Here is a 24112-nt window from a genome sequence, read left to right on the forward strand (position 1 = left end):
GCGGCTCGGTAAGCTAAGTGGGGTTACTATGGGCAATACAGGCAGTGTGGCAAAGTACTGTCGGGAAGTCTGTTTATTAAGACAGTTACTAAAAGCGAGGGGAGCTAAGAGTTGCCCCCCACCCAGAAAAGTTGGAATCCCCTAATTTTCCCGTAAACCCTATGCCTGCGGCACCTCCTATCCCTCGTTATATGGAGGAAGAAGTGGAGTTACCCCCCCACTGCCTAAACCAGGAAAGCTGAGTGGGAGTTCACTGGTCCCCCTTTCCAACAGGGAATATTACAAGCTAAAAGAGAGGGTGATATGGACACGGTGCAATGGCTTTTCTGTTACAATTAGGCAAGAGGGTCCACATGGTGTGGACCCTCAAAATCCTGATACTGTTTAAGAAGCCAATCATGAACCTTTTCTATTAACATTTCTTGAGATCAATTGACAGGGACAGGAAATTGGGCTACTATGACTCAGCAGTTGTCCTTGATTATTTAAGCTGGTTAGCTCAGCTGGTTAGGGCATGATGCTGATAACACCAAGGTCGTGGTTTGGATCCCATATGGGCCACACCAATACACCAGTCACTGCCAGCAATCTGGTGATCAGTCTTTTAGCTATAGTGACGGCTGCTGTGAGAATACCTTTGCTCATTCGGCTAATGTATCTAATCCTCCCTTACTGTGATCTGTGTCTCGGACAGGTCTGTCCCTTTCTATGTTAATGACTCCACATGGGTGCCTGGTCTGGTGGATACTCGTGTGCCTGCACATCCTAACGAGGAAAGCACCTCACTCCCTGAAAATTTCTCTTAACTGTTTCCTCCTTTTCTATGGGCTGGGGCCCTCTGGAAAACTGTGTTAATACCACCTTGCAAGCACGGTTATCAACAACCCTTCCACATAATGGTTCTCTTGCTAACTTACATCTTCTGTCAGGCCGTAGCTTTTCCGTTACAGACCCCGATGCCACCTTGGAGACCCCGCCGGACCGACCTCCCTGCCATCAGAGCACTCAATGGTCAGAGAAGGGTGAGCATATCTGTTGGGAGAACTGTAGAGGAGAAAAACCGGTTTTTTACTAAACAACAGTGAAGGAACTGTTATTGACTGGTCACCGAGAGGATATGTCACAAAGAACTACAGTAGTTGGGGCAGAAACTGTAACCAACATGAAGCCTTGAAATGGTCCATGAGAATCTTCAATACCTCTATGCTAAACGGGACAGAGATCTCTTCCCAAAAGAGACATTGTAGACATTGCACTAATTATTCTCTGAGCTTTAACAGTTCTGTTTTTCATTATGTGCAAGCTTGTGTTCATAGTCCTTGTGTCATATTAGTGGGTACTACTAATTGGAACTCCACCACTCGAGAAATTTCGTGTAGTAGTAAGACTTCTTGTAAGTTGTATTCTTGTTTAAGTGTCTCTGTACAAAATTCTAATCATTCTTCTTCCTTTTCCGATGTAGACTAAGAGCATGGATTATGTAAATCAAACCAGACCTTGAGAAGGATCCCCAGATATGCATGCCTTATTGGAGACAGCGCGTGAGTTATTGAAACGTTCCAAAAGGTTTTGGGGATTATTGACAGCTGCCATTCTTGGCATCGTAGCCTTGACAGCTAAGGCAGCTGTCTCTGGGATGGCATCCATCAGAGTATTCAAACCACAGAGTTTGTACAACAATGGCCTGCCAGTGTCAGTCAAGCTTGGGGAGCACAAGCAAAGATTGACCAAGAGGTAGAAGGAACCAGTAAGTAGGGCAGAGAGATGTAAAGAAAGTTAAAGAAATGAGAATGTATTTTTGATAAGTAAAGTTAAAAAGAAAGAGACTAATTTTGTATAGAAAGGAAACTTATATGAAAATTTTTATTCTAAAAATAACTGATGGTTTAAGAAAGAAAATTTGGGACAAAAACAGAAAGTCCAAGCATGTCAAAGATAGCCCGCACAAGTCGAGATAAAGTTCGTGGAGGAGAATTTATGAAAGAATTTTGTATGTAATTAATTAAGTTGGCTATAGTGAAAAGGGAATCTCTAGGTAAAACAACAAAGTTCTGTATTCTCAGTTTATAAAACTTATATATGAAGTCTTTTAAATTTCTGTTCTTCTATACATGTTTAAACAAATGGACAAAATACATTAAAAGTTCAAAACTTAAAGGGTTAATCTAACACTATAGAGTTAAAAAGTAGAGTTCATTAAACTCTCTATGTATCTTTTGCCTGCTAAAGCTGCAATTACTAAGTTACTGGCATTGAAATATAGCTCACTGAAGTATGTTTTGTGATAAATTCAAGGCCAACCGGGAACAGCAAGTTACTCATTCAAAACAGAAGAAAAAAAAAAGGGAGATAAAAAGAGCCCTTACAGTGTTGTGATTCCTGTCCTAACCCTACTCCCTAACAGGGAAACACTGGCTGAAATTGCAGATGGGTTACAGTCTCTGAACCCTGTTGCTTGGTTTTGAGGACTGAAAAGAAAGTTATTGGGAAATGTCTTAATCACATTGATTTGTATTCTCTGCTTTTGTCTAATCCTCTAATGCATCCTTCCAGGGCTCCTCAGGCGGGAAACTGCAAAGGCCGCCTTTCTAACTCTGCAATCCAAACAAAAAGGCGGAGATGTAGCAGCAGGAGCTGTGAGCTGGCTGTTTCCTTAATGCTGAACGGGTGTGGAGGGAGGAAAGCCCAGTCCCAGCTGGCGGAAAGCCACCTGGTCAGCAGCCCGAGAGGTTGCAGTAAACAGCCATGTCTCCAGTGACTGCAGTCATGTAGGAGGCCTGGGAATGTTCTTTGAACAGAGCATTCTCAAAATGTAGAGACTGGGGAGCAAGCGGCCATCTGTTTCCTGCCCTTGAGTTCCCTCCTTCCCTCTTGAGTTGTAGGAATGAAAGCGATGTACACACCAAGGACGGGGCTCTTTGCTCTTAGAAGCATCCAGTCCCCCGCGCCCACTTGTCCTGATAATTGGCTATTGTGTCTTCATGTCTGCGGAGCCCCTGGGTTCGGGGTTCCCTGTGGCTGAGCTGGACTCAGCAAAAAGGCACAGACACTCAGAGAGTGAGGTGCTAGAAGACAGAGGCAGATATTACAGTGATGGGGACAGAATCTGTGGGAGTCAAGAAATGCCAAGAGTGACCAGAAGTAAAAGAGGCAGGGAAGGATTCTTCCCTAGAGTTTGCAGAAGAATGTGGCCCTACTGACACCTCAACTTCAAATTTCTGGCCTTCAGAAGTATAAGAGAATACACTTATATTGTTTCAAGCCACCTGCTTTGTAGTAATCTGTGACAGTAGCCATAAGAAAGTAAGACAAACTCCCACCTATTCCCTCTACTACATGGGGTTATCTTCAGGCAAATTCCAGATGCCATAGCACCTTGTCTATAAATAATAATATTTACCTCTGGAAAGTAACCATTTCTTTTTTAAACATGATAACATTAAAATCTTGAAATTGCTTAATTTTAACTAATATTTAGTATTCTAATCCACCTAAGAGTCCCAGGCAAATTACTTTGCAGTAGGTTTATTTTCCTCAGCATCCCAGCAAGGTCCGTACATAGCATTTGAGTGATGTGAATAAAGGTGCTTTGTAGAAATGGAGTCACACCAAGTGAGTGGGGCTTTATGAGCTCTCCAAGCCCAGACTCGGGTCCTAGGTCCTGGAGGTGTACATGGAGCTGTGCAGGTGTCACAGCCGTTGACGATACAGCCCTGGGGACCCAGGAGGCCATGCCCCACCCCGAGAGCTGACAGGACAGGAGCAGACACAGTGGCCCCCGGCTGTTGACAGAGCCTTCCAGGGCTCTGTGGAGGGCAGAGGAGAGGCCACGAGGTGGGCAGGGAAGTGTGGCCAGGTGGGAAGGAGCTTTCCAGGCAGGGCTGGCAAATGTGCCCAGGCAGGAAGGCCAGAGGCCCCGCCATGCTCTGGGGGTGATGGCTGGAGATCAGGGGGTGAGGAGGCCAGTAGACCCGTTCTGCTTGCAGTGGGGACTCACTGAAGAATTTCAGAAAGGTGGTGGCGCTCAGATTTGTATTTTAGCAAAACCACTGTGGTTGTCAGTGGAGAAGAGGCCACAGGGAAGTGAAGGTGCAGTTAGGGAGCCCCGTGAGTCTGTCTGCTCCTCACACCTGTCACTGCGGGGAGCTCCCTCTGAGAGCAGGAGGGCTCAGTGTGCCACAGCCCAGACCTCCCAGGGAGACCAGCATTATGGGCCCAGGGTGGGGCTGAAGCTAGAAATGGCTCTTAACCCAAGCACTCTGGCATGGTGACAGGCAGGGAAAATATGATTTTACATGTATTTATTTATTTATAGGTATTAATAATTCTCATGTATCGTGTGTACTTTTCAAGCCCAGGCCTGAGTGGCACTGAGGGAACTGAGAGCAAAGCTCATGTCCGGGCCCCACACAGGGTTGGAGAGCACAGTGAGGATGGCCCTGTGCACCTGCAGGTAAGGGACAGCAGGGTCACCTGAGAGCAGAGGGTGGGTCTGCTGAATTCTCTGTTGTGACCACCTCCTAAAACACTGAAGAGTCCACAGCCATAACAGCTGTTTGAAAATGCATAAGAAAGAACCTGTCATTATCAGAAATGACTGTCCAAGGTCAGAAGAAAACTTTGCTATGCTGATCCCCAGAATGGTAACTCTTTTCCAGCACATACCTGAACCTGTCAGCTGCAAATTTCTGCTCTTGATTTTTTGATAGTCTGTATGACAAATGTTACAGCAAAATTTCTGGAAAACTCAAACAAACGACATAACCTACATTTTCCTTTTGTACTAAGTTTTTAATTCCAAGAAAGAGGCAGGTCAGGAACACATTGGAAACCTGATTTCTTATCAGATCCTAATGAAAAAGAATGAATTTTAACTGTCTGGACAAAGGAGTTTTTTTCGTTTTTTTCATTAGTACATAGTTTGAAAAGTTTATTAGCTTCGCAATAGCCACCGTCAGCATTAGGCAAGCAGTTAATTCTTCAAAAAGATTAGCAGATTGGTCTTGTCTGTCCTTTGCTTCCACGCCTGCTTTACTAAAATCTAAAAATCTTCCTTGCTTTGTCCATTGTTTTCATATCCTCATGAGGCTTCCTCTGGCTGCCAGGCTGCAGAAACTTCTTCACAGTTGGGAGGTTGCTGATTCTGGTTTGCAGGGCCTGCAATGCACAGATCACAGCCTCACAGTGCAGCCCAAAGACTAAAGCAATTATTAGACAACCCAGGAAATCTGAGCCCTGCCACTCTACACACAGACAGCGTCTCCTCCTTAAGCACCAGTGTGGCAGCTGGGAACAGACACCAGAGAAATGAAGATACAAGGAGAAACGAAGATATGGGAAAACTGAGGTGAGAATGAAGATAGAAGATAGTAAAGGCAAACAATGGGGCCAGTCAGACCAATTTTCCCACTGAGAGGTGGACATGGGGAGTGGGTGGAAGTGTGTAGGGGAGCCCTGGGCAGACAAGAACACAAGGTCTGACAGCAGGAACTACAGTTCAGGGAAGGAAACCAGATGGAAAGAGACCTGCCCAGACAGACTCAGTGTGGGAAGACAGGAGAACCCCCAGGATGATGGGAATCCCAGAGAAATCAGGCACAGAGACTACAGTGGAATGGGTTGGGGGGAGATGCTGGGCTTTGGGCCCTTTCATTCCAAAAGGTGAAATATTCTTGGGGTAACACCCACCTGAAATTTCCATGCCATAGCACGAATCTTATCACGCCTCAGAACCAGGGCCTGGAAGCTCATTAGGGAGACCTGGGGGTAGTGCCAGCCTGGAGGAGGCTGGGGTCTGAATGTCACCAGTCCAAGGGCCCAAATACTACATTCCATCACAGGAGATGTGGGGCTGCCTCTCTGGGGGCTGTGAGATAGTGAAACTGATCACCTTCAGCAGAGGGAACTTGGCGGTAAGGCTGGGGTCAAACTCTTCCACGTTGTAGATAAGTTCAACCAGCTGAATGTCAGCCCGGCTCAGCCTGTTGCCAACAAAGTAGTCCTGTCCATGGCTCTTTAACACCTGGGGAATTCGAGGCATCAGATCAGGGACACACACACAGAGACAGGCTGGGCACCTGCTTGTCCCTGAGCCTCTCCATCCTGACCCTCCCACCTCTGCATCCTCACTGGCAGGTGTGAGACCCAGACCTTTCTCCAGGGTCCCTGATTCATGAGCGAGAGTAAGAATCGGGCTCTCCTCCCCGCTCCCCTCCTCGGGGGAAACCCAGGCTCCCGTTGCCTCTGCTCATTCCCACAGCCCTGCAGAGTTCGCACCTCCCACCCACACTGGCATCTTCCACGTGGGCCCGGGTCTCAGCACCTGCTGCGGCATGTTTCTGTCTGCCCCGCGCCCTAAAGCTCGCAGCCCTGATGTTCCAGGACTAGCTCTGCTCTTTGCTCTCTCTCTTTGCAGTCTCCCTTGACAGCCCTCTCCCCTTCTTCTCTCCCCATTTCCTGGCCTACATGCTGGGATCTGAAGTAAACCTGGGTGACCTTGAATTCATCACTTCTCTTGCAGCCTTGGCTCTGACTCCTAACTTACACTGCATTGTAATTTGCAAGCTGAAGTGTCTAGGGATGAACTGCACTCATGCCTGAAACTTATTTGAAATGTAAAAATAATCTTACTCCACATCCCCTTGCCACCATTCTTGTTTAGATACTTCTCATCCATCTCTGAAGCACTACAGTACTCTCGTGATGGGCAGCTGGTCTCATGTCTCCCCACACACGGTTCCAAAACACTGTCTGCCATATTGGTCTCACCATGTTCCTCTTGAATAAAAGCCCATGGTGTTGTAGAGACTCTAGTCTAGACCAACATCTAGTGTGGCGCTGAACCTTGCACAGCCCACATTCTACGATGACAATAAAATTCTGTTGAATACAGAATTCTAGACTTGGGTCTAGTAAATTGAAATTTTCCTGGAAAATTATAACTTGGGTATAAGTACTATAATTTTTCTTCACCGCCTATTTTTATAAAATGCCTTGAGCGTCAGAGAGCTGCACTCGGGTTCAGGAAGTGTCACTGAAAGTGAAGGTCACTGCCTCATGAATGCCCGGCATGATTTCCATTGCCCTCTGAACTCAGCGCCTTGATGTGCTGAACAGCTCCACTTACTTTTTCAAAGGCAGGGAAATAGCGATTGGTTGTTTTCTCTTTGAGCAAGGCAAGCTGGTTGACTTGCTCCTCAGGTGGATACGTGAGTAGCATGATGATGATTTCATTCAAATCCATCATACCTTCCACATACATATCGATCCTGGAGGACGATACAGCCTGTTAAATGCCTCCTGTCTTAGACTTAATGGTTTAAAACTTTAAGAGAATAGAGCATCAGGTGGTGACCATGTAATTCACCTGCAGTGGGTACTTTTTATAGGTCATTCAATTTCATGTGATTTTTACATATATCAACATTTATTACATAAAACACCCGATCAGGGTAGATGTCTTTCTAATATTTTTGTTACACACATGATCAAATACAGGTTCAAAGATCATCAGTGACTCCTCCTGAGTTATTGTAATAAGAAAAATTGGTGGATTCCCTGCAAGTAACCACCCATACTGCACTAAATTTGCCGTTTCTATTTTTGGTCGTTCTGTTCTGTTCATCAACTCAGTGTGACTCAGGTGGCCAAAGACCTGCTGCCTCAGTGACCTCAACAGAGTCCCTGGCACACCCATCTCGGTCATGTTCCTCTTCCTCTCCCACCATTCTGTTCCTCCCAGGCACACGTCTCTGCCCCATGTTAGCAGGTCTTTCAACCGTCCCCCATAAACACCGTCCACAGCCCCCTCCAAGTGCTGCTGCCCTGCTCTAGCCGTGTCTGCATTTCTCCCGACCCCACGTGAACACCCTTCCCTGGTGCGATCCTGACACAGTTACCACCAGTGTGGACAGTAGGAGACCTTCTTTTCTTTTCTGTCAAGTTGGGGTTTCCAGGATACTTTTTTAAATAATAGTTTTATGGACATATTTACATACTGTAATTGTAACCCCTTTAAATTATACTATTCTGTGGTTTTTGGTACATTAATAGAATTCTGCAAATATCACAACATTCTAATTGCAGAACATTTTTATCACCCTGAAAAGAAAATCTGTACCCATTGGCAGTATTCTTCATTTCTCCCCACTCCCCACTCCTCTAGCCCCAAGCCACCACTAATCTATTTTCTGCCTCCATGGGTTTGAATATTCTGGACATTTCATACAAAGGAAATCCTGCAAAATTTGACCTTCGGAGTCTGGTTTCCTTTATGTCATAATGTCTTTAAGGTCAACCATGTTGAGGATACATCAAAACCTCATTCTTTTTCATGGCCAAATAATGTCCCCGTGTGCCTCTGGCACACTTTAATCCTCCATTATTCTGCTCATGGATAATTCTCCTGTTTGACTTCTTTACCTTTATGAATATTGCTGTTATTTTATTGATAAGATGTAGTGTGGATGTATCTTCAATTGTATGGGTGACAATCCAGTAGAGAAATTGGTAAGTGTGTATAAAACTTTTGTAGGAAAAGTGAGTGATTCCAACAAGGTTTTATTTTGAGTCCTGAGCTCTCAGCATAACTGGGAGGAGCCCCCAGAGCTTTGGTCATCCTGAATACCTCTGGCTGTTTCAGACTCGTATCAAAATGTTAAGGTAAACCCAGCTTCTTAGACACCAGGCTGTTCTAACCCTTGTCAAGTGACCAGTCCATATAACTGGTTGATAACTGAGTTACCTGATCATCATTGTCATACTTACTGAAGCTCAAATTTCAGCTCCTTTGGATCATTCCCTCCCCAGGCCATCATCTGCACACACTCAAGCAATCCATCCTTGTCCCTACCAGCTGGTGGGAACTCAGCTCCTAAAGGCCTGAGCACCTGGAACCAGGATTCCACCACCCTCCTGAGTTCATGGTTCATGAGTGTTTGGAAGCCTCTATCATGGCGCTGAACCCGTGGGCTGCATCCTCGTGTATGATCACACTCGCCTGAACCCTTCCACGTTCCTCTTCCCTCAGGTCCACAGGACACTGCTGCCCTGAACCTCAGTGCCCAAGGCCCAGCCTGCTGCTGTCCTGACCCCCTGCATGGTCCTGCTCACTCGAGGCAGGACCTCAAGCTCTCCTGGGTCAGCTGCTGGTGTGAGGACAGAAAATGTACCTACAGGGCTCTCTCCTTTAAGTCCTTCCCATAGAGGTTGTGCTTGCTGGCAATGTAGTTGAGGATGGCTCTCGTCTGCACCAGCTCCATCCCATCAATCTCCACCAGTGGCACTTGCTGGAATGGCAGACGCCCGTCTGCACGAAGAAGGAACAAAAAAGGAGAGGGAGGTGACTATGGGCCCAGCTCTTTTTAGAATGAAAAAGCATTTGGTGCAATGATCGAAGATAAAATATAAAACATAAAATCATTGTCTGGTAGACTTTCAACTCAAAGAGGATTTGGTTTTTAGTGTCTTATAGTCCTTTTTCTTATTAATCTGTATTTTCCTTTTCAGCCTTTTTATTTCCTATCCAATGATGGGTCCCCCGTATATTTTGTGTTGATTTATCTTCATGGATATTTTGCAAGAAACTCAGAGAGGCTACAACAGGGCTACCATCCTAATGTCATTTAAAATGGGAAGTTCTGAAAGTAAGTCTCATGGTATTCATGACATTTAAGGTAGATCTCACAGAAGTTTCTATGTAAAGGTCCCTTTCTGTGCTCTTCAAAGCCTATAATATTGCCAGGATATCACCTTGTCAGCCTGGGAAGAGTAAAGAACTCAAGATGGACCCATACTTACTGCTTTCCTCCAATGCATGTCCTTGCTGTGTGGGACCCTGAGCTGTCACAGCTCGAACACGGTGCAGAAAACACGAGAAAGCAAGGGGAGGGCCTTCTCAGGGCACTGGGGATGGTTCCTTTAGCAAATGCTGAGTAAGGTCCAGCCCTTTTCAGCCCTGAGAGTTGCCAGATCTGCTCAAGGAGACTCTCCCCTACCATTTTAACCACTTTTCTCCCTCTCCACCACCCCAAATCACCACTCCCCAACAGGCATGGCCTGGTGTGAAGACCTCCCCATGTACCTTCTACTAGATACTCACAGAGGCATTTAGATACTTGTTCTTACCATTTCTTAACTTATCCAGATCTTCTGCTGTTTCTAAAAATATCTCTTCGAACTGAAGGCAAAAACAGCAAATGGGTTCTTGTTAGTTCATCCCGTAGCATCACAGACTTTTCAAGTTGCATACCCCGGTCCAGAACATACCATGGAGAAGGGAAGATTTCTGAGTTTTGCAGGTACACAGATTAGTCTGGTCATGGCCATTTGGGAATTTAGAGTAGACCCATCAGGAAAAAGGTCTGTGTTATAGCACATAGCTGCTCCTTCTTGTATTTCACTTCACCCCTTCCCTTACCTCACCAGTGTCCATGATCCAGTCATTATTTGGAAACAGAAGTCACTGCAGGGAAGGGACTGAAATGTTGTTTGGTTAAAATGTTGCAATGTCTCAGGAAAGCCTGTGTGCCCAGGAGAGATGAGAGAAGAACTTGGGTGTGCCCCCCTGCCGTGTACCATGGACCGACGACTATCTAAGATTCTGCCCCCAGGGTTTCTACTGTAATTTCTATCACTCTTTTCTATTTCATAGATTAAAAGGGCTTCTCAATCTAGGAAAGGTCAGGAATTTGGGGGTTCCTAATGTGCTCCCTGGAACAGACTTTGTTGCCGATCTGTGATCACGCAGGGTCATAGCATATTAATAGGTATAAATGTGTGATACAGGTGTGTAAGTGAGGAGGGGTGCGTGTGCCAGCAATTAACAAAGTGTCCACTTCAAGGCAAACGGAGGGATGGTGGTTGGTCACTGCAAGAGGTGGGATGGGGTTGGCCAGTGTGGTGTGTTTTTGTTTATTTTGCTGTTTTCTTTGAGATAGGGTCTCACTCTGTCACACAGTCTAGACTGCAGTGTCATCATCATAGGTCACTGCAACTTTAAACTCCTGGGTACAAGCGATCTTCCTGCCTCAGCCTCCTGAGTAGCTGGGACTGTAGCTATGAGCCACCAAGCCTTGCTAACTTTTCCATTTTTTGTAGAGACAGGGTTTCACTTTTGCTAAGACTGGTCTCAAACTCCTGGCCTCAAGCCATGCTCCCACCCTAGCCTCCCAAAGTGCTTGGATTAAAGGTGTGAGCCACCGCAGGGGGTCACCACTGTGATGTTGCTGGACAGCCTGAGGGACTGGGTCGTAACCATCACCCTCTGGGCACCAGGAACCCAGAGCGCTGAGCGAGGGCCTCCAGTCAGTCCTGCCCCCCGGTCCCCTCAGTCAAGCTGGGATGGAGAGGAGGGAGCCTGGGTGCTCTAAGCCGAGCCCCTGCACCTGCTGTGCTGCACTCACCCTGCCCAGGGCTCTCACACACCCCTGGACGACTGTGAGAGCAGCTTCTTCATTTGCAGAAAGAAAACAACCGGGAATGACCCTCTGGATTTGTTGTGTGCTTGTGTCTTCATAAAATGAGGAAGGATCAGGCTAAAGTCCCACGTATGAACAAAGCAACGGAGAAAGTGCAATCCCGAGGCTTCGGTCCACACGTTGCTCTGAGGCTGAAGGACACAGGTTCCCTTCACAGGACGCCTCCTCACCCTGACAGCCTCCTTTCCTGCTCCTGCCTCAGGGACAAGATCTCCTGAGCCTGTCCCTGCCTCTCTCCCTCACACACACTTGCTGGGCCTCAGTCTGCACAGGCAAGTGTTTTTCCCAGGGACACCTGCAGAGGGCAGCCCTCCACACAATCACACCCAGAAACCCACCAGCATGTCCTGTTCAGACACTGGGAGGAAGGGCCTTGGAACACTGTGGAATGCTTGGGTGGTCTCCTAGAGGCCCCCACTCCTCATTTTAATCAACCACTTACTTGTCTGTGTTCTCAGAGACATGCAGCTGCCTTAGGGCAGGGACCAAGTCTGTCTTGTTCTCTGTCTACCCCAGGGCCTAGCACAGAGCCTGGCACTTCATAGGTGCTCAACAAAATAATTGCTGAATGAGTTTCCTCAGTCTAACGGGAAATTTATTACAATCCACTCCCTCCTTCCATCCATCATGCTTTATACTTTAATTACGTTTCACTTCTCACATATTTTATCTTTTCATTATGGAAATCTCTAGCATGTATAAAAATACATATAACATCCAATGATCCATTGTGTTTCAGTCACCTAGCTTCAGTAATTACCAGCTCAAGCCAAGTTGTTTTCATTGTATGCCAAACTCTCTCTGGTAGTCACAATATGAAACAAATCTGGGGTATCATATCATCTCACCCTAAATACTGGAATGTGTACCTATAAAACATAACAGCCATTTTAAAACTAACAATAATACCATCCCCCAAATCAGGCAAAATTACACTAAAAAATTAACAAGAATTCTTTACTACTATCTTTATTGAATCAATATTCAGGTTCCTAATTGTGGTATGAATGTCATAAAGTATATTTTACATTTTGTTTTTATCCAAATCAAAATAAGGTCCACACATAAGGTATAATTGATGTTTCTTCTGTTTCTTCTGAAAATATTTTTTAATTGTTTATGTGCTTTTGGATAAACAGATTTCTTCCATTTTCATTTGGTCAAATCAGTCCATTTTTTTCTTAGTAACTATGAATATTTTCACTGAAGGTAAAATTATTCATAGGTCATCTTGTACAGAAGTCTACTGCCTTAGAAAAGAAATTTCATACAGTCCATTTTAGATGCAAGTTAGGTTGACCTAAGTCCCAACCTACCTCTACTCCAGCTGCAGCCAAGAGCCAGCGGATGGCCTCCATTCTGCCCCGTCCATCGTAGTAGTGAAGCTTGACCTTTCCCGGCATAGTAGCAGTCTCTTGCTTTCTGTAAACAGAAATAAATATATGAATGAATGGGTCCACAGAAGCAAAATGTATTTTTGGATGTAAGGTTGGGAGTATCTGCTTTCCTTGTGGCAGGGTTGGAGGAGTCCCCAGAAGGTCTTCTATGGCTCAATTTCTTACCACCATTGTGAAAATGCACCAAAACCAGTCTCATGTTGCCATTTGTCTTTAATTTGAGAACCTAAATAGGGCAGCCTGGATCCCACCAGGGGAAGGTCCTGGGAGCCTGGGAGGGACCTTTAAACCAGAGGACCTCACTGACAGGGAGGAGCAGGAGGGGGCAGAGTCAGTCTTCAGCTCTGGGTGTTACGCTGCTCTCGCTCACAAGCAGAACTGGGGCTTAGTCTTGTCCTGACTGTGGCCGGTATCTACATTGTCTTTTACAGAACAAGGTGCTCACTTCTTTTTCTATTAGATTTCCATATTTTCCCACTTCTGGGTGAATTTTATTTTTTAACCTTGAAAAACAGAAGTTGCTGCATTAACATTATATTACAAGGAAAGGAAGCAATATTGGTTTAGAGTCTACCACATAATAAACAATTTCTCATTTTTATTCACATTTATTTGTCATAAAAGTTACTTGATGTATATCCTGTTATTATTCTAAGTTTACACTTGAGATTATTCATATCAATAGAAATTTTGTGATGTGCTAAACCTAGCATGGTTTTTTTCTTTTTTTTTTTTTTTTTGAGACAGAGTCTCACTCTGTTGCCCAGGCTAGAGTGAGTGCCGTGGCGTTAGCCTAGCTCACAGCAACCTCAAACTCCTGAGCTCAAGCGATCCTCCTGTCTCAGCCTCCCGAGTAGCTGGGACTACAGGCATGCACCACCATGCCCGGCTAATTTTTTCTATATATATTTTTAGCTGTCCATATAATTTCTTTCTATTTTTAGTAGAGATGGGGTCTCGCTCTTGCTCAGGCTGGTCTCGAACTCCTGAGCTCAAACGATCCGCCCACCTCGGCCTCCCAGAGTGCTAGGATTACAGGCGTGAGCCACCGCGCCCGGCCCTAGCATGGTTTTTATTTGACAATAAATTTTGTTTTAATTTAAAGAGGTTTATTCAGAACCAAAGAGGTTTATTCTGAACTGGTGTGTGACCAGTCTGGAGCATATGACCTCAAGAGAAAATGTGCTGTGACAATAAAGTCTTGGAGCTTGTCTATACAAGCATTTGGCAAACATTAGGTCATGACCTAGTAGTGGCTTGTACAATTCACACAGTGGGCTCTGACTAGCATTTTAAACTTGCACGTCATAGAAAATACCAGCGTGCATCAGGTGCCAGGGGTAAATTCTTTTGCGTGTGTGGAACATTAATTTATGTTGTGTGCAAGTGAATGCACATATATGTGTGTGTGCTCTGGGTGGTTGTACGACGTAAGAAACACATGTGCCTGGGACTAGCTAAAAACGTTTGACAGCTGTTGCTCTAGTCTGCACTATTGACATTTTGGGGTGGGTAATTCTTGCTGTGAGGGTCTGTCCCGTGCACTGGGGGATATTACAAAGCAGCATCCCTGGCTTCTACACTCTGGTAGCATAGTGTTGTGACATCATGACAACCAGACACATGTCCACACATTGTCAGATGTCCCTGGGGCAAAATCAGCCCTGGCCCAGAGGGAGAACCACTGCTGTATTCCAAGGTCCCACATAACATGGAACGAAAGGGATCACCTCACCCAGAGACCAGGCCAGTTGAGCAACAGTGTCAGGCAAGCTGCAGCAGTGGTGTGACAAAAGCACAGGATTCATTAAAAAGCAAATATTCCATTGCCTAAACCTAGGGAGGGACAGTATCGGTCTCATTTGTAGTCAGAGACTAAAACTTCAGAGCTGAAATGGACAATCTGCCGCTCCAGAGATAAAGTGTGAAGTCAGAAAACATTTAAACATATTTTGAAAGATTTATGGTTGTTGAATTTTTAGCACAAATATATTTCTCTACACACAATAGCTATACTTCCAAAAAGGTATGTGAAACTTAAATTTTTTTTTTTTTTTTTTGCGACAGAGTCTCACTCTTTTGTCCGGACTACAGTGCTGTGGCGTCAGCCTAGCTCACAGCAACCTCAAAGCCCTGGGCTCAAGCGATCCTCCTGCCTCAGCCTCCGGAGTAGCTGGGACTACAGGCATGCGCCACCATGCCCAGCTAATTTTTTCCATATATATGTTTTTAGTTGTCCATATAATTTCTTTCTATTTTTAGTAGAGATGGGGTCTCACTCTTGCTCAGGCTGGGCTCAAACTCCTGAGCTCAAACAAACCACCCGCCTCGGCCTCCCAGAGTGCTAGGATTACAGGTGTGAGCCACCACACACAGCCAAAACTTAAATTTTAATATGTCAAAATAATTTAGCTATTCCAGGAGAATCTTTATTTTTTTTTTCTTTCCTTTACATGTTTTTTTCTGGGTTATAAATAAATGTTTCTATCTCTCTTTTTGGAAACTTTCACTCACACTTCCTAACTAACACCCACTGAGCAGTTTCCATGTCCAGCCATGGCCGTCATGGACACTGATGCTGGTAGGAAGGTACGAGTTTGATTTGGTCGCTGCCTCCAAAGGAGTTTAAACCTAGTGAGAACAACAGGCTTGTGGACAACTGACAGAGCAGAATGCGCCCAGCAGAGCCTTCACTTAACAGGTTCCTGGGAACTCCAACCAAAGTCATGATTTTCTTCGCCAAGCAAGTCAGAGCAAGGGCTGCCAGGCTGGGAAACCTGAGGACCTGCCCCTGCCCACGTGGCTCCTACCGTCCAGGGTGGCATCGTCCAGGCTCAGCAACTGTTTTTATCTCTCAAATGTCTGCTTTCTACTCTTAGGTTAGGGTCACTCCTTGGAGTTGTCCAAAAATCTGTTTATGGCATATTTAAAAGTGCTTGTTCTTTATTACTGTTTCAATTTCGTCTTCCTTGGGCACTATTTTTTTTCCTCTGAATTTTTTTTTTTGCCCTGCAAAGGTCCAACACCAATGTGACGTTTCACAGGGTCTCTGTGAGATTCGGAGGCTTTCCTGGATAAGATCTTTGTTTTATTTATTTATTTTTTACATTGGCAATTATTGGGGTGCAGTACAGACTCTCATCGTGTTACATCCTACTGGGTGACTTCATGCCCGTTATAAATACTAGTTAGACATCCTACTGATACATGGATCTCTCCTTCACCCCTTCCCCAGTTACAGTGCTACAAGAGTCTGAGAAGTCAGCCCTTCCTCCAAGTTTCTGAGATTATGGACTCACTTTTGAAAGACTGAACAACATCTCCATTGTGAGACCTCAGGCTGTGGGTTGGAGTCTCTCTGGACAAGGCGCCTAGGAAAGACCACCTGAAACAAAGGGACAGGGGATGCCCCGTTGACCTTTGGGAAAACGCCAGGGAGGCCTGGGCCCAGTGGTCTCTACTGGCTTTGTGCACAGCTTGGGTTATTTCTTATTTTCTTCCTCTGCTTTATCCTCGTATAATTCCAGCTAATAAATGACAAGTTGCCTCTTCCTCTCCTCCTCTCCTGACTCACTGCTCTCAGAGACAACCTACTTCTCCCTTTTTGCAACTACCCTCCAGTTTACGTCCACTTTTGGTACAAAAGCCCCTCCAAGGCTGGGCGTGGTGGCTCACGCCTGTAATCCTAGCACTCTGGGAGTCCGAGGCAGGTGGATCGCTCCACGTCAGGAGTTCGAGACCAGCCTGAGCAAGAGCAAGACCCCGTCTCTACTAAAAATAGAAAGAAATTATCTGGCCAACTAAAATATATATAGAAAAAAATTAGCCGGGCATGGTGGCACATACCTGTAGTCACAGCTACTGGGGAGGCTGAGGCAGTAGGATTGCTTAAGCCCAGGAGTTTGAGGTTGCTGTGAGCTAAGCTGACGCCATGGCACTCACTCTAGCCCAGGAAACAAAGCAAGACTGTCTCAACAACAACAAAAAAAGCCCCTCCAGTTTCCACCCGAAATTTTAAGTACACACTGGGCCTCCCTAGTGAGGCTCACCTTACTTCGAGGGGCTCTTGTTTAAAACCTCTTGAGTATCCTGTATCAAGGAAAATTCCGAGTCCACATGGACAATCTGCCACCATAGTATTAAAACATGGAGTCTGGAGCTCGCTGTCTATCTCTCTATTTTCTTTTTTACCGACTTTAACTCTGCAGTGGCTGAGTTCCTACTGGTGTTGAGACAAAGCTCACGGAATGTGGATCATTAATTCAGTTCACTAATTAGAGCAGAAAATTCTGGCTATAATATAGACATTCAAAACTCATTTCCACTGGAAAAAAAAAACAACTAAAAGAGGTTTTCTTAAAAAAAAAATCAAACTGCCATGGAACCCGCTTTACGGAAAACTCTGGTCCTCAGCTTTCATTATATTACCTATTGGGGCAAGTAAAGTTTAGCCATGTTAGCAAGTTACAATTTTGCCAGAAATAATTTTCATCCAACCACTTTTTGCAAAATGGTGAGTTTATATTGTTATCTCAAGACTGAAATTCAGAGGTAAAGACTATTAGATCTTTGTGTGCATATGCGTATATATGTTTAAATGTATTTATGTGTATGTACATTGTTATATATTGTGTTTCCATGGTACCAAATTGGCATATAAAGGAGTGCTCATAAATTAAGTAAATAAGTCTAAGTGCTTTTTAAGTTCATGTGAGTTTTTAAAACACTTTTGGTAAACAAGATAGGTTATTAAAAAGGAAAAGTTATTATTTGTAAAATAAAAACAAGTATGTCTTCTAATTGCCAGAATACACTGTTGCCAGAGTTTATCAGTCATTTTTACCTTTTACTGCTGCTTAATGTTTTAAGGTGTCAAGATTTAATATAAAGATTATAAAACTATAAACCCAGCCAAACCAAAATGGTCTGTGTTTATGTAATTTTTCATAAGTAAGACTAATTGAATATTGGTAGCTTAATGAAAACAACTAGATCTTCTGAGTTAAGAGCAAAAACACCCATGCATTTGTTGTTCTTAGGTAATATACACAGGCTATAAAAATGGTTAATAGGGAAATAACTTAAAATAATAACTAAGATCTAAGTCCATTGCTAAAATAAATAAATTAAATAAATATAAATAAAATAGATGCTTATAACAAATACTTCAAAATTTCCTGCTTCTTAGGTTTTTACTAAAATGTAAGGCTATTAAGAATAAAAATTCTCGTCAATATATGTGATTTATATGTATATAAAGTATACAAAAAATAAGATGTGTTTTTATTCAAATAATAAAAGATGATAGAAGAGGACTAAACTGTGTTCTTATTGAAAGAGGAGTAATTCCGACTGATTCAAAAGTTGTTGAAAGGTTGTTAAAAAAAAGGCTAGAGGGGCCGGGCGCGGTGGCTCACGCCTGTAATCCTAGCACTCTGGGAGGCCGAGGCGGGTGGATCGCTCAAGGTCAGGAGTTCGAGACCAGCCTGAGCAAGAGCGAGACCCCGTCTCTACTAAAAATAGAAAGAAATTATATGGACAGCTAAAAATATATATATAGAAAAATTAGCCGGGCATAGTGGCGCATGCCTGTAGTCCCAGCTACTCGGGAGGCTGAGGCAGTAGGATCGCTTAAGCCGAGGAGTCTGAGGTTGCGAGGTTGCTGTGAGCTAAGCTGACGCCACGGCACTCACTCTAGCCTGGGCAACAAAGTGAGACTCTGTCTCAAAAAAAAAAAAAAAAAAAAAAAAAAAAAGGCTAGAGGGACCCTGTACATGGGAGAGAGAGAGGGACGTGGAGGGTTATGGACACAAAGATGTATATTTTTGACAAGAAGTTTTGGTAAGAAAAGAGAATGATTTAATATAAAGAAATGATGTTGTATAGTAAATTTTTATGCGAAAATAAACTGGTTATTTAAGAAAGGGGAAATTGAGGACAATATAGAAAGTCCAAGTATGTCATAGATGGTCTGTGTAAGTTGTGATAAGATTAATGAAAGAAAATTTATAAAGGAATTTTGTATGTGATCAAATTGGCTACAATTTTATTAATAAAAAATATTTTTTTGGTTAAAACAAGGTTTTCTTAAGGTATTGATTTGCTCTTACTAAAATTCCAAAAAGTTCTGATTCTAATTCTGTAATCTGCTTCTTTTGAGACTTCTCAGATTTCTATCTCAGAAGTTCAGCTTTTGCTCCATCTTGCTGTTTTCAGACTTTTTTCTCCTTCAGAAGGCCTGAGATGGTAACCCTCTCCTTCAACCCTTTTGGTGGTTCCTGTAACTTTCTTCCCCCCTCTAGATCTGGTTCTAAGTCTGCTGCTAATGTCTGAGGCTAAAACGTTTACGTTCAAAGTCTACAAAGCAATGTTTTTTTCTTAGCTTCTTCATATGTCTGAACTGTTCAATATGATTAAAAAAATCTTCCTATGCTGTTACTAAGAGTTACACGTTCCCCTTCTCAAGGTACTACTTTTCTAGTTCCTTGTTTCCTTTATAACATAATACTCACTCATTACCCGAACAGTCTACTTACGTCTGACCCTTTTCATGAGGTTTGACTTCCAAGTTGCCCAAATTGGTTTCCCATGAGAAAAAGCAATTGCACTAAAGATTTGGGGTTTTTTTTACTTTTTAGTTACTGGCCTAAGAATCAAAGGTTTTATGTTTTATCAAGATAATTCTTACTGTCTGTATTAGGTTTTTGATTACTTGGGAAACCTGTGCTTTGAAAGTTAAGGTTTTTCTGTATTGCCTTTAAAGTCTCCTGATTGTCGCTCTTGGTTAAGCAAATTGCTATTATTTTATAGTCACATGGGATCCTATTTTGATCACATGTTCTAAGCCTTTTAACATCTTTCACAAATGTCTGCAAAATTTAGATAATTTCAATGTTTAGCTACTTATAAGCTTCTTTTTCCTGTCATTGCCACAACTAGGCAGGATTTATAACCTTTTTGGTTAAGATGTTAGTTCTTTAAACAGACCACAAAGGCATTCTGATATAAAAGCCTCTACATGCTTAGCTCAAAGGGCTTTAACAAAATGCTTGTTTTGTATAGTGAATTCCTGCAAGTCTGACAGTAACTCAACGGTTATAGATAAGTTAACTTTATAACCTTCCTTTTGGCCTTTGCTCTTATGTTGTTTAAATGGTTTTAAAAGTTGATAAATTCCTGCCCACCTCCATCTCATCGGCCTTGAACATCTAACTGGCCATAAGTCTTTTGACTTGAAGTCTCTGGGCCACAGTGTCCCACTGAGGGACAGGGTGGAACCGGGGCAGGGAGTTGCACCACCCTGGCAATGACCAGGCAAAAGGAAAGTTTGGCCATCAATGAAAGTCCTGCCTCTGGCAAATCTTGGCCAAAAGGAAAAAAATGTAAACCCCCCTGACTGGACAGACCCCTCTTGCCAAGGGGACCCCAGAAAACCGTTAAAATGGAGACTTAAGAGGTCAGACACACCTTGTCATACTTCCCTCCTTTTGGAGTTTAACATTAATGTTAAAATAGAAATCATAAGGTTGAAAAAATGGCCTCGATGACAATAAGATACCAAATTTAAAAACAGAACCTGAGGCCATTTCAGACAAGGCTTAAGGTGCTGCCCTAAAACTAGAGATAAAGACACTCAGATCATCGTGGTATTACAGCCTGCAGGATGCAGGCCGGGACCCAGTCACATTCCCCCCAGGAGCCCGGCTGACACTGAAGTAGGGCTGAGCCTGTTTCAGTTTAGTCCACGCAGGGACTTGAACTACTCGGTCTTGAACACCCTGAGAGAGAATCTCACTCACCCAGAATACAAAATTTCCAGAGTGTCAGAAAAGGCAAGAGACAGTCCCTTTATTGGCCTGGTTCATCCCCTTCCTTGGCCCACTGGCAGTTCTCCTGCTTTCCTTGCTTTTTGGGCCTTAGGTTATTAACCTTTTGGTGAGCTTTGTTAGTAAAAGACTAAAACAATTGAGCTGCAGATAGACCCTCAGCCTTCAGCAGCCCTCAAGAATGGGGAGCAAATAGAAGAGGGATTTCTGGCCAGGACAGCGCCAGCAGCAGGGGCTTGGGAGGGATTAAAACACAAAGAGAGTTTTAGACCAAGCCAAAAGACTACACAAGCTTAATAACCCTGCTGCTCAAAACAGGAGACTACACTAAAGTTCATCTCCCTTGTTCCTTCCCTTACTGGGACCAGTAATGTTCCAACTATTATAATACTACTACTGCTTCTCAGTCCCTGCTTTTTTAACTTACTAATAAAGTGTCTTCCAGGCCCCAAGAGTTCCATGTCAAGGTGGTGGTGGCACAGGGGTTCCAATCTATACTGTCTGCTGAAGACCCCTATAAATCATCAGACCAGTCAACAAGAGATTTGTACCACCTCCAAAAGGGAGTAGGGACAGCAACCCTAGTCAGCAGGAACCAATTCCAGAACATGGGACCTTGGACCCTTCTCCTTAAGAATCAGGAGGGTGGGCTGGGCGTGGTGGCTCACACCTGTAATCCTAGGACTCTGGTAAGCCGAGGCAGGCAGATCATTTGAGCTCCTGAGTTTGAGACCAGGCTGAGCAAGAGCGAGAACCCGTCTCTACTAAAAAAATATAGAAAGAAATTAGCTGGACAACTAAAAATATATAGAGAAAAATTAGCCAGGCATGGTGGCGCATGTCTGTAGTCCCAGCTACTTAGGAGGCTGAGGCAAGAGGATTGATTGAGCCCAGGAGTTTGAGGTTGCTGTGAGCTAGGCTGACGCCACGGCACTCACTCTAGCCTGGGCGAAAAAGCGAGACTCTGTCTCAAAAAAGAAAAGAAAAAAAGAATCAGGAGGGTGAAATCTCTCAGGGGGTAATGACACAGTACAAGGACAGGACTAGGGCCTCCCTTCTGACCAAGGGAGGCAACATGGCACAACATGATCCAGCCTAGTGAACTGAAGAAGAAAAAAACAGAAACAAAAACAAATGACTTCCGTGTCTGCTGGAATTCAGCACACACCCACACAAGGGGGGTGGGATAAACCGTCTGGCTGTTGAGTAGTATTTTCTGAGACCACGGAAACAAAATGCTGACAGTAGCTGATAAGGAACCTGGCTGCAAAGAAACCAGACCTATCCGGATCTAACCACCTCAAGCCAAAAAGAACCCCCACACCTCCCTTACTCTGCCTTCCCCCCCCCCTTATAATCTCATTTTGATGCTAAAAATCATGCAGGGAGTTGAGATTTAACATGCTGTTGAGACATGCCACACGTGAAGCAACACTTAATAGAACTATACAGGCGCAAGACAATCTCCACCTCTAAGTGCTTACATGTCACCCTTTTCCTGCCTAAGCCTCTTTAAAACTCCCCCTGAACTCCCCTCCAGGAGGCGGCCTGAGGACTTTTCCTCCCAGTGCCTAGCCTGCAACTCCCATTCCTCCTCTTGCTGGTTTCTCTTGCACAGAGAGCCCAAGGGCCTGGGCCAGCCAGCACTGTCCTGTGAGCTATCTTTTCTCCTAACAACTGTTTCGCCCTGCAGAGCTCCAACCAAAGTGACTTTTCACAGCGTCTTTCTGAGATCCCAAGGCTTTCCTGTATCAGATCTTTTTTTTTTTTATGTTGTCAATTCTTGCCCGGCACCACTGACTCTTACCATGTTACATCCTACCTGGTCACTACATGCACCTCATAAAAATTATTTACATGTTCTAGTGATATATCTAGCGATCTCTCAAGGAATACCCAGTTACAAGCAGAAAGGGAAAGTAACAGTGCTCCTGCTCCCTGTCCCCTCTCCCTGTGACCTCACAGGAAGCAGGACATCAATCCAGGTTCAGTCCAGGCTTCACAGGATGGGACTGAGTTAGATAACTCAAAAGCTACACTTTTTTGTTTAGTTTGTTTTTTAGCTTTCCCGTTATAGAGCTTCCCGTTTTAGAACCCAGTAGTGCAGAGTAGTTACATAACAAGCTGGGATCATGGTAGCAAAATAACCAATGCTGATTATGAAATCCACCATGTACTGTTTAAACATAATTATCATGGCAATGGAACTCGCTCACACAGTAGAAACATTAAGACTATGCAAAAATAAAAGTGTTTTGCCAGGGTAGCCATGGGAACATCTAGTCTGCCAAACGCAAGGAATTTGCAAATGCTCTGTTAGACCAGAAACAAGACAGCTCAAGAGAAGGGCATCATTATTAAGTTTGTCTAAGATGCAATTCCACAGCACTTGTTTTACTGTCCTATACATGTAGATTCATTTGCAATTTTGAGACTTTCAACTTTGCTCAGCCATTGGTCCCACAAACATTGAACAAGTAACAGGAGGAGGAGGAAGAGGATGAGGGGAAGAAGAAAGATGAAGAGGAAGGAGAAAGTGGAAGAGGAGAAGGGGAAATAGCACACCACTTGGTATCCAACTGCAAAGTATTAATAACTCATGTGAACAATAAGCTAATGTGTATGTAATTGAATGTGTCCATGTAAATTTAGTTCCTAATGGGCAGGCATTGATGATTTGTTTCCCACCTGGAGGGGCGGCTTTAGAGGCAGAAGAGGCATGCAAACACCCTGGTACATTTCTTTACATTACTCAAGTGGCACCCCAAAGGGGTGACCCTGCCATATGTAAATCCTGTATAATCGTGTGTTGCCTCCTGTATGAATCATACTGATACCTCCTGTTTAACTGTGTAACAAATTGCATGTAAGCTCCGACAAATGCATGGCGGCATTTTCAGATTGCCAGTACTGTTGTCACTCTCACTTTTCTCACACCATCTAAGTCACTGCCTTTGTTTTCTAATTCCTGAATCTTATTTTTGTTTAAGCCATTTGTTCAGGAACCAGTAAACAATGCTTGAATTGTCTCCTGAGCACACTAAGAAGGCACAATAAGAACATGAAGTACCCACACAAAGTAACACATTGAAACATGCTCTCCTAGTGAAGCAGACACAGAACATTTAGGAAGGTTCTTAAGGTCGGCACTAACCTAATGAAGTCCTGGCTACGTCTCTGCTCAGCTCCTCCAGGCCAGCTCCTGAGCTGTGTGCCAGCTGCTTAAATGCTGGGACACTCCTGCCCGCTGAACTGGGCGGGCCCAATAGGGAACAGCCACTCCCACTGCCTTGAAGGCTCCAGAGTTCCCTGCTGGACTAAAAAGCATGACAGTCAACAATGCTTCATTTCAAGCTGATCCAAAAATGCACAATAAGGGATTTTAAAACCGTTTCCTGCCTCAGAAGGTCCC

At 44.1% G+C, this 24112-nt stretch overlaps 1 protein-coding gene across 1 annotated transcript; it reads right to left on the reverse strand.

The window, feature by feature from the left end:
* Positions 1-4704: 4704 nt before the first annotated feature.
* LOC138395906 (glutathione S-transferase A3-like) lies at positions 4705-23936 on the reverse strand. The gene is made up of 7 exons (XM_069488985.1): positions 23855-23936; positions 12794-12899; positions 10126-10177; positions 9175-9307; positions 7127-7268; positions 5891-6022; positions 4705-5157 (listed from the first exon to the last, which is right to left on the reverse strand). Exons 2-7 carry the CDS (start codon positions 12878-12880, stop codon positions 5035-5037), a joined length of 669 nt encoding a protein of 222 aa, XP_069345086.1. The 5' UTR covers positions 12881-12899; positions 23855-23936; the 3' UTR covers positions 4705-5034.
* Between the last annotated feature and the right edge of the window lie 176 nt (positions 23937-24112).

Source organism: Eulemur rufifrons, chromosome 15 (assembly GCF_041146395.1).
Source record: "Eulemur rufifrons isolate Redbay chromosome 15, OSU_ERuf_1, whole genome shotgun sequence".
NCBI classification, from domain to species: Eukaryota; Metazoa; Chordata; class Mammalia; order Primates; family Lemuridae; genus Eulemur; species Eulemur rufifrons.

Bases quoted from the DNA above. Each gene is read 5' to 3' on its own strand.
- LOC138395906 (XM_069488985.1), bottom strand. From the start codon at position 12,880: ATGCCGGGAAAGGTCAAGCTTCACTACTACGATGGACGGGGCAGAATG. The intron at 7,269-9,174 runs GTAGGTACATTT...ATCGTCCTCCAG, and splicing joins GACTTAAAGGAGAGAGCCCT to GATCGATATGTATGTGGAAG. The intron at 6,023-7,126 runs GTAAGTGGAGCT...CGAATTCCCCAG, and splicing joins ATTTCCCTGCCTTTGAAAAA to GTGTTAAAGAGCCATGGACA.